The sequence below is a fragment of the Pollachius pollachius genome (genome assembly GCF_949987615.1).
Source record: "Pollachius pollachius genome assembly, chromosome: 8".
Classification (NCBI taxonomy): Eukaryota; Metazoa; Chordata; class Actinopteri; order Gadiformes; family Gadidae; genus Pollachius; species Pollachius pollachius.
The window spans coordinates 24,521,916-24,531,915 of NC_136941.1; the positions used below are offsets into that span (position 1 = coordinate 24,521,916).

The following is a 10,000-nucleotide window of genomic DNA, read 5'->3' on the forward strand; positions in this document are numbered from 1 at the left end:
AAAATGTCAAGCCATCATAAACAGTGAACCTATATCAGCCGTCATAAACAGTGAACCTATATCAGCAGTCATAAACAGTGAACCTATATCAGCCGTTATAAACGTTAAACCTATATCAGCAGTCATAAACAGTGAACCTATATCAGCAGTCATAATCAGTGAACCTATATCAACAGTCATAAACAGTGAATCTATATCAGCCATCAGTGAACCTATATCAGCAGTCGGAAATCTATATCAGCCGACTTTCAACAGGGACTCTTTATCAGAAGTCATAAACAGTGTATCTATATCAGCCGTCAGTGAACCTATATCAGCAGTAAGTAAATCTATATCAGCAGTCAGTGAACCTACATCAGCAGTCAGTGAACCTATATCAGCAATCAATGAACCTATATCAGCAGTCAGTGATTCTATATCAGCAGTCGGTAAATCACTATCAGCCGTCATTTAACAGGGAACCTATATCAGCAGTAAGTAAATCTATATCAGTAGTCATTAAACAGGGAATCTATATCAGAAGTCATTAACAGTGAATCTATATCAGCAGTCACTGAACCTATACCAGCAGTCAGCTAACCTGTATCAGCAGTCAGTGAACATATATCATCAGTCATAAACAGTGAACCTCTATCAGCAGTCATAAACAGTGAACCTTTACCAACAGTCATTAACAGTGAACCTATACCAACAGTCATTAACAGTGAACCCATATCAGCCGTCATTAACAGTTAACCTATATCAGCCGTCATAAACAGTGACTCTATATCAACAGTCATTAAACAGGGAATCTATATCAGAAGTCATAAAAAGTGAAACTATATCAGCAGTACTGAACCTATATCATCAGTCATAAACAGTAAACCTCTATCAGCCGTCATTAACAGTGAACTTATATCAGCTGTCATAAATAGTGACCCTATATCAGCCGTCGTAAATAGTGACCCTATATCAACAGTCATTAAACAGGGAATCTATATCAGAAGTCATAAAAAGTGAACCTATATCAGCAGTCAGTGAACCTATATCAGCTGTCATAAACAGTGACTCTATATCAACAGTCATTAAACAGGGAACCTATATCAGAAGTCATAAAAAGTGAACCTATATCAGCAGTCAGTGAACCTATATCATCAGTCATAAACAGTGAACCTCTATCAGCAGTCATAAACAGTGAACCTATACCAACAGCCATTAACAGTGAACCTATATCAGCTGTCATAAATAGTGACCCTATTTCAGCCGTCATAAACAGTGACCCTATAACAACAGTCATTAAACAGGTAATCTATATCAGAAGTCATAAAAAGTGAACCTATATCAGCAGTCAGTGAACCTATATCAGCAGTCATAAACAGTGAACCTATATCAGCAGTCATAAAAATTGAACATATAGCAGCAGTCAGTGAACCTATAAAAACAGTGGGCCTATATCAGCAGTCATAAAAAGTGAAACTATATCAGCAGTCATTGAACCTATATCAGCAGTCATTAACGGACCTGCCCGAGGAGAGCAGGTTGAAGGCGATGGCACACCCGATGACCTCCTGCATGTCCGATCCGATGATGGCCAGCTCAACCATCAGCCACAGCACGACCCGGGGAACCTGACAGAGAGAATCAGCTTAGCACCACCGGCAGGGGGAATTACATATGGTGTGGTGAATGACTGATGGAGAGTGAAATCATTCAGCATGGAGAACGTTTACTTTGTGATATCTGGAGTTTGACCTCGGTCTTTAGGTAGTGAAGCCATCACTGTCTTTATCATTAACCCTGAAGGTAACGAACTAGTTGCATAGTAAGTAGCTCGGCATGCAGCTCCAGAGAAAGCTAATGAGAACTAAAGGAATATCTAATTCTATCTGCGGTGATTAAGGATGTGTAACCAATTCCCTGCTCACTCTGCCCTCGAAGCCATGCCATGAAGCAATCTACGTTCATAAGTTCATCAAATGAGGCCCCTGTATCTCTAAAGAGGATCTCTTTGACTAACCCACGGCATTGCATTCTAATGGGCAACATTGAGTTTTAGTAGTTTTCAGATTCACATTCAGGGTCGTTAAGGACTCCACGGTGAAGGATTTGTCACAGACAGACAGGGAGACCATGGGTCCAAGAGTTAAAGCTTTATTGGTTGTCCTGTGTTGTTTGCTGCCTGCTTACTAGCTTCATGTCCTGTGTGTATTGTCTGAGTAAATCAATGTTTTGGTTTGGCTAGATCCGCCAGTTTGTTTGCACCTTTAAACCAAAACCTATCTCTGGATCAAGGTCTGAATTCTGATTCATTCATAATTATTTTTTAAATATTAAACTTAAATCATTAAAAAAGAGCCCACAATGATCACTTTGATCAAGTAACAGATACACAAAATTGGTCTTTCTATTTAATGCTATTCAAAAGGCCTGGGGCAACAATCGATTTGACCAGTGGTCGACGAATGTGTCCCAGGCCCAGAACACACTCCAGAGGGGACCCCAGCAAGGGTCTGTGGACACATCTGAAGCAGGTGAGGACCTGGTTCAGCTGAAACCAGAGCTCAGGAGAAAGCCGGCCTTACCTGTCAGGCTCGAGGTTTCAGCTGCTTCCACTGAATCTGGGATCTGTTCCAACTTTCAGACTGGTTTTCAAAGCCAGTCCAACACCCCCTTATAATGCGATCTACTGGGAAACCCGATCAACCATTGCTATTGGAGTGCTTTGATTGGTTGTTGAGTTCGACCTCTTGGGTGCACTATCTCACCATGGAATGCTTTGCTATTTGAAGCCATCTAGCATTCAGCAGTAATAACGTAATACTCATTTTTAAGGTGGTATAAGTCATAATTATTTGAAGAAAAGTGAAGCTGTAGTTTACTTTACGCCTTACTATAGTGAAATACTTCGAACATGCATAAATTTGCATACAAAACAATGCATAGTTTATATCAAGTTTATTCATGTTTATTAAGTTGCTTGTCTAAACAAATTAGACGATAGGAGAATGCGCCACGCAGCCGTGGGCGGGGATAAGATAGGTTAGGCTCCACTGGGTTCACAGCATGGGTCGCCATGTTAACTTGACCGAGGGGACTTTCATCTTAATCTGAAACCGAAATCTTCTGACTTAACCTATCTGGGAAACCTGGAAAACCTGCTGCTTGAAACGGGGCTCTGGGATCCTCCTCTATGTAGAGAGGTGGTGGAGGGGTGACGAGGCTACAGGCTGAGGGTACGGGTTGAGGCCCTGGTGTGTAGAGAGCTGGAGGAGCGGTGACAGAGCCTTACCGTACGGTACTGGCGGTGGCAGACCTCGGCCAGGTGCATGCCTGTGACCACGCCCAGTCGAGAGGAGAGTCTCTGCAGCAGCAGGCCGATGATGGTGGCACCCATCAGCACCCATAGGAGCTGGGACAGGGAGAAGACACAGGTCAGGGTGGCCTAACCTAACCTCTCCCAGACCTGGTAACCATCTCTCCTAGACCTGGTAACTGTCTCTCCATGACCTGATAACCGTCTCTCCCAGACCTGGTAACCATCTCTCCCAGACCTGGTAACCATCTCTCCCAGACCTTGGAACGGTCTCTCCATGACCTGGTAACCATCTCTCCACGACCTCGTAACCATCTCTCCAAGACCTGGTAACCGTCTCTCTATGACCTGGTAACCATTTCTCCCTGACCTGGTTACCATGTCTCTCCCAGACCTGGTAACTGTCTCTCCATGACCTGGTAACCATCTCTCCCTGACCTTGTAACCGTCTCTCCATGACCTGGTTACCATGTCTCTCCCAGACCTGGTAAATTTGTCTCCCAGACCTGGTAACTGTCTCCATGACCTGGTAACTTTCTCTCCCACACCTGGTAACTGTCTCTCCAAGACCTGGTAATCGTCTCTCCATGACCTGGTAACCATCTCTCCAAGACCTGGTAACCATCTCTCCCAGACCTGGTAACTGTCTCGCCCAGCCCTGTTAACTGTCTCTCCCAGACTTGGTAACTGTCTCTCCCAGCCCCGGTAACTGTCTCTCCCAGCCCCAATGTTACCACATTGTTACCAGTACATTTGATCCATAGCACCTCCCTTTGTGGAATCAATGGTACCACATCAGCACAGAGCCTGTGAAAGTAAAATACACGCCAGTACTTGTATGATAAGATCTCCTGCTGAACTCTCTTCAGCAAAATCAGCACAACAAAGTCCTTTGGACCGTTGTAAATTGTTAAGAGATGTTTAACTTAAGCCAGGCGGTGACAGTGGTTGGACACCCTGGCCCGTATCTCCCTTGCAGGTCAGAGCAACACGGCAACAGGTCGTCTTGCAACTAGAAGGTTGCTGGTTTAATTCCTTTTTCTCTGTGTTGAGCTGTCCATGAGCATCCTCAAATGATGCACCTGATAAGATCTTTAAGACCTTGAGTGATTTACACCACTTTCAGTGTGTGTGTGTGTGTGTGTGTGTGTGTGTGTGTATGTGTGTGCGTGCTTGTGTAGGCGTGTGTGTGTGTGTAGGTGTGTGTATATGTAGAGACCTTTTGAATAGACAGTAGCTGTAAATGCTCTATCATAAAGATGCAGTTCATTGACCATTTCAGAAGCACACAGCCAGCACATTTAAAAAGGAAGCGATATAAAGCGGTTAAGTATTAAAGGGTTGTGACTAGGCTGTGTCAGGAGGGCAGTAGGCGGACAGGGAGGAGCGGGACATTTACTGAGATGAGTGTGCTCCATTGAATGATAAATGGACTACATTTATACAGTGCTTCTATAACCAGGGGCCAGCTCTGCGGGAGCAGTGTCTTGCTCAGAGACACCTCACTAGGAGGAGCCGGGGATTGAACTAGCGACCTTCCGGTTAAACCAGCCAAACCCTCTCTACCTCCGGAGCCACGTGCCGAACATTAGGGAGGAGACGCCTGCACAGCAGCGCCCGCTTCTGAGACTGTTGTGGATAGTGACCGCTTTACCCTTTACTTTCAACTCATCTCAACCAATTAAGTCTTAATTTGTGAGTCAACGACAAATAAAATGGACATTAAGGCTTTAAATAGTATGCGTGTTTGTGTGTGTGTGTGTGTGTGTGTGTGTGTGTGTTGGATAATTGCAATTTGTGGACTGGCGGCGCAAACAAATGCACACCTGAGCGACGTCACGGACAGGTGTGGCGAGGGGCCCACGGCCTATATGCTCGGTGGAGCCTCAACCTAAGCGGTCACAGAAGACATCAAGCCACTGCTGCCGTTTGACGTCGGATGACACCCCTTAGGAGGTGATCAGAACTAAACGGGAAAAGAAACGAGGAAGGAGAGGAGGCATTCGGAACCGCCTCCGACGGAGACGCAATCGGCCTCCCGTCCCCTCCATCACCCTCACTGACCTGCGCTCTTTGAACAACAAAATACGTAACAAATTTCATGAAGCACCTTTATTGTGCTTCACGGAAAGCTGGTTGCCATCGTTTATGCCCGATAACCTCTTTGAAGTGCCCGGATCGACTTTGGTGCGCGCAGACAGACATGCAGCTGGCTCGGGAAAAACGAAAGGAGGTGGCATCTGGGAATATATGAACGATCTTTGGTGCCGTGCGCACTCAGTAAAATAGAAGATCTGTGACCCCCATTGCTGAAATTCTCTGCACGTTGTTAAGACCTTTTTTATTTGCCTAGAGAATTCGGGTGTATTTTGCTCTTTGTTGTATATGTGCCGCCCAGCGGCAAAGCGTCACTGGCAGCTGGTACAATATCGGACTGTGTTCATGAATTACAACCCAAATACCCCGACGCACTGGCAATAGTGCTCGGGGATTTGAATTAGCGTCGTCTGGAGACTATGCTACCTGGATTTGAACATTACATTAAAGACAAAACAAGAAAAGACAATATCTTGGACAAATGCTTTGTAAACCACAAAGGCGCTTATGCATCCAAGTGTAAGCCGTCTATGTTAAATCTGGATCATAATGTTGTGCACACGATTCCAGTGTACCAGACTAAACTTAAGAGCAGTACACCAAAAAAGGTGACAGGGACATGGACAAATGAACATAAAGAACCACTGAAAGCCTTTTTTTTTAACTGACAGACTGGGACACATTTTAGTAGGGTTTACTAAATTACTACCAAATTACATTTTTTGTAACTACAGTTACAAATGAATATATTGTTTTTTGTGTACAATTGGTCTTCCCCACCAAGTATATTGAAATATATCCCAAAAATAAATCGTATGTAACTAATGACATAAAGAAAGTAATCAACTTTCTTTATTACTTTCTTTTTAAATAAAGTAATAAACTTTCTTTATGTCCACGTTCTAAAACTAAGATTCTGGAGAACAGACTGAAAAATAACACACAGACAGCATCTAGAAGATGCTTCAGAACCAAAAGCTCGAAAAAGGTGAGAGATACAATGAAATCAATGACAGGAATGTCATCCGTATCTAAATCCATAGTAACAGATAATGTACTACGTTTTTTTCCGACAAGCGTAATACTTGTTTTGATAGATTTGAATCTCTAGATTATCCTGTTAAGTTTGAAATTACTTCGATTTTTTTTTGTCATGGTTCGTGTGTGCAATGCAAATTACATTTTGTGAGAAAAAAATCATGGCAGGGAATCGTGATATTAATTCTAAGCGAAGAAATCGTGATTCATATTTTTCACCGAATCGTGCAGACCTAGTTTGCGACCCAACTAGCTCCAGTGTAGCAACACATATTTCAGGCTTATGTGGACACACACGGCCCAGCTGTCATGGTAAACCTCACATATTTAAACCTTTGCCCAAGATTCCATGTTCAAAGGAACATAAGGATTTCAGACCCATAGCACTTACCTCAGTAATTATGAAATCCCTAGAAAGAATTTTGCTGCGACATTTCATCCGTACAACAGACAATAATCTCGACCCGTATCCATTTGCCTATAAGCAGGGCTGTGGCACTGAAGACGCTGTTGCCTGCTTTGCTCATATTATTTCTTAACGTTTAGACAAACCCAACACCTATGAGCCCTCTTTCTAGATTTTTCATCAGCCTTCAATACCACACAAGGAGACATTCTGGTGGCAAAAACGGATTAGGGAAATGTAAGCTTCATTTCTCACTATGTATGTAAAGGTAAACGAAACCCTTTCAACTGCCATTACACCCAATGTTGGCCCCCCCGAGGGAAGTGTGAGTTCAGCTATGCTTTTTACCTCCTAAACCGATGATTGGCGTACAGATACAGCAAATAAATATATACTCAAATACTCTGACGATACTGTTTTATTATTTCTGTTAAGTAACTCTGAAAAACCTGAGTTTCACCAACATGGCGTGAACAACAACAAGAAAACAGAAGCGATTGTCTTTGGCTCACCACCAGACCGTCGTTCCGTTTCTCTTGTCATCCATCAAGAAAAAATCAATCAGGTTTCCTCATTTAGATACTTGGGGGTAACCGTAGACCATCAGCTACCATGGAAAGACTACATTGACAAGATTTTCAATAAGACTAAACAAAGAATCTGGTTTCTTCGGTGACTCAGATACTTCGGAGCAAGTCGACAAATTATTTTATTGTTTTTTGTAGCAGTGATTATGAGTGTTTTACAGTGCGGTAACCCCAAAACCCCTCAAAACTGCTCCACTAATTGAAAAACTGCCCAAAGATAGTAGGTCAACCACTTCAGAAACTGTATGAATCAGCCTACCATAAAGACATACTGAGGTTTGCTAACACATTTCCTCCGACCCCAACCACGTCCTGAACACAGAGTACAATCTACTACCATCAAGCCGGAGATATAGGGTTCCAACATTCAAAAAGGTTTGACTGAAGCACTCATTTGACAGTCCTCGAACTGAACAAGGCCCTCAATCCCAGATCAAATGCACGCCGATGGGCCTTAAATGTTGTCGTCTGTTGTTGTCATGTTATGATGAATGTATGTTTTTCTTTTTTCTTTTTTTTTCTGATGTATTGTCTTGTCTGTTATTTTTGTAAATGGAGCTGCCGGGATGTAAGACACATTTCAGACTTGCTCTGACAATTAATTACGATCGTATCGTGTGTTTGTATAGTATGTGTGTGCGTCTGTGTGTGTGTGAGGGTTCCTACCTTGAAGCCGGCTTTAGCACCAGACTGGAGGTCCGACTCGATGTTGCCGGGGTCCAGGTAGGCGATGCTCATCAGGAAGCCCGGCCCGCTGAAGGCCCACAGCTTACGGAAACTGAAGCCCATCTGGAGGGCGACGCGTGAGACACACGACACACCCGGGTCATTATTCTATTATCATATATATATTATCATATATATCATTCATATCTATTATCAACACCGTCTGACTATTGTAGAACAACTACATAGCGTTATTTAGACTTTTAACCATTTCTGCTACTTATTTCGACTTATTTTTTACATATTTCTACCATCTAATTGACTTTATCTTGTATTGCTGCAGCTACAGTATGTGGCTCTTGAGGGAACCAAGCCTAAGAGCTCCACTCTTGCGTAAGATGCAGCAAAAGTGATTCCGATTCTTTCAGCACGTGGTGACAGAGGTGGGGGGGCGTCCACACCGCCTACCCTGCTGTGGTCCTCTGGGACAGGAACCCTCCGGTCGAAGTAGGTGCTGGCCACCGTGGCATCGGACCCCTGGAGGAACCCCGGGGGGGCGCCCGCGTGGGTGTGGTGGGTCTGGATCACGTCCCGCTCTCCCGCCGAAGCACCCACGCCATCGCTCACACACACTGAAAACGCAAATACATTATAATATTAGGGGGGGTGGGGGGGGGAATTATTGGGACGCATTTCCAAAAAATGAGAGAATATGTGTGAAGTTCCTGCTGACAGGTGTGCACGGTTATGGCTCTAACCGGTTCACACTGGTTCAATGTTATCACCTGTTACCTGTCCTCCAAATGCCTCGTGGCACATAGGGCCTGCACACAGGGTGCAATGTTATTACCCATTTGATAACATCATGAAACGGTTGTTGTGCCTAGGACCTAAGCGCTTGTTTCACATGTGTGTTTTAATGATGACTTACTGTCTGCCTGGTGGGGGGGCGGTTGGTCGCTGGGAACACTGGGAACACTGGGAGGGAGTGATGGGATGTGGACATTCTCCGGATGGGACTTTCTGTCTGTTGGCACACCGGTAGTTACGCAGGATTTACACACACTCAATCACAAACACCATTCATCGAGCGTACACAAACACACATGGGAAAATATCTTGGACCATTGACGTTACAGACTAAGAATAATTAGGGAGTTGAGGCGATCAGAGATGTTGATATAAAACAAAAAGGCCACAAAAAGTATTAGCTAGAACGTGAAGGAGGGGGCAGAGTGACGCATAATCACGAGGGAAATAAAGTCAAATCAACACTGAACTCCAAAGAAAGAAACCAAAGGTAACCACACTTTTCTTTTTCTTTTTTACATACGATTTTGTAAAACTCAGATCGATTTCTGCCTTCACTCGAAGAGGAATGCTGTGACCCCATGTGAGGATAGGAACCAGCCAGGTGTAAATGGACCTCAACTCACCGGCTCCTCGGGCCGAGAACAGCTGTGCGGTCGCTCCTCTGAATCTCTTCATTTCTGTTTCTTCGGCCAACGAGTCGAACTCCAACGTGACTCCGCGAACCAACTACCAAACTATCTGGAGTTCAATCTGTTTAGTTTCCCCATTCAACCAGTAGCGCTTCGGCGCTGGAGGAGACTCGGTCCGTCGGAGACGTTGGTGCGTTTCGTTAGAGCTTTTCTGGAACTGAGCCGGCAGGTTGGAGGGAGGGGTCAAAGTCACATTCCAACGCAATGCCAGATACTGGGACTGTCCTTTATAGGTCCATGGGACTGTCCCGGTATACTTAGAATGATCCCGGTGTATTGCCGGGATCATTCATATCTTTATTTTTCGTCATATACGAATTACAGCTGAAGTAGCATCAGTTGCTTTGATTTAACATTCAGAAACCGTTTTTTTTTTTTAAATGTCCCATTTGGTTCCCAACTAGAAGGAGGC

At 44.1% G+C, this 10,000-nt stretch overlaps 1 protein-coding gene across 3 annotated transcripts in view; it reads right to left on the reverse strand.

The window, feature by feature from the left end:
* The window catches only part of LOC307078861 (natural resistance-associated macrophage protein 2-like), a 19,459-nt gene extending 9,736 nt beyond the window's left edge, over positions 1-9,723 (reverse strand). For 2 of the 3 annotated variants that reach the window (XM_079740866.1, XM_079740865.1), the window contains exons 1-6: positions 9,523-9,723; positions 9,018-9,113; positions 8,555-8,718; positions 8,087-8,209; positions 3,269-3,388; positions 1,501-1,607 (exon numbers count right to left, since the gene is read on the reverse strand). In XM_079740866.1, the coding sequence (XP_079596992.1) occupies positions 1,501-1,607; positions 3,269-3,388; positions 8,087-8,209; positions 8,555-8,718; positions 9,018-9,113; positions 9,523-9,574 (662 nt within the window). In that variant the 5' untranslated portion in view covers positions 9,575-9,723. The remainder of the gene's footprint in view (positions 1-1,500; positions 1,608-3,268; positions 3,389-8,086; positions 8,210-8,554; positions 8,719-9,017; positions 9,114-9,522) is intronic. The other variant, XM_079740867.1, reaches the window with a different exon arrangement.
* Positions 9,724-10,000: the final 277 nt, after the last annotated feature.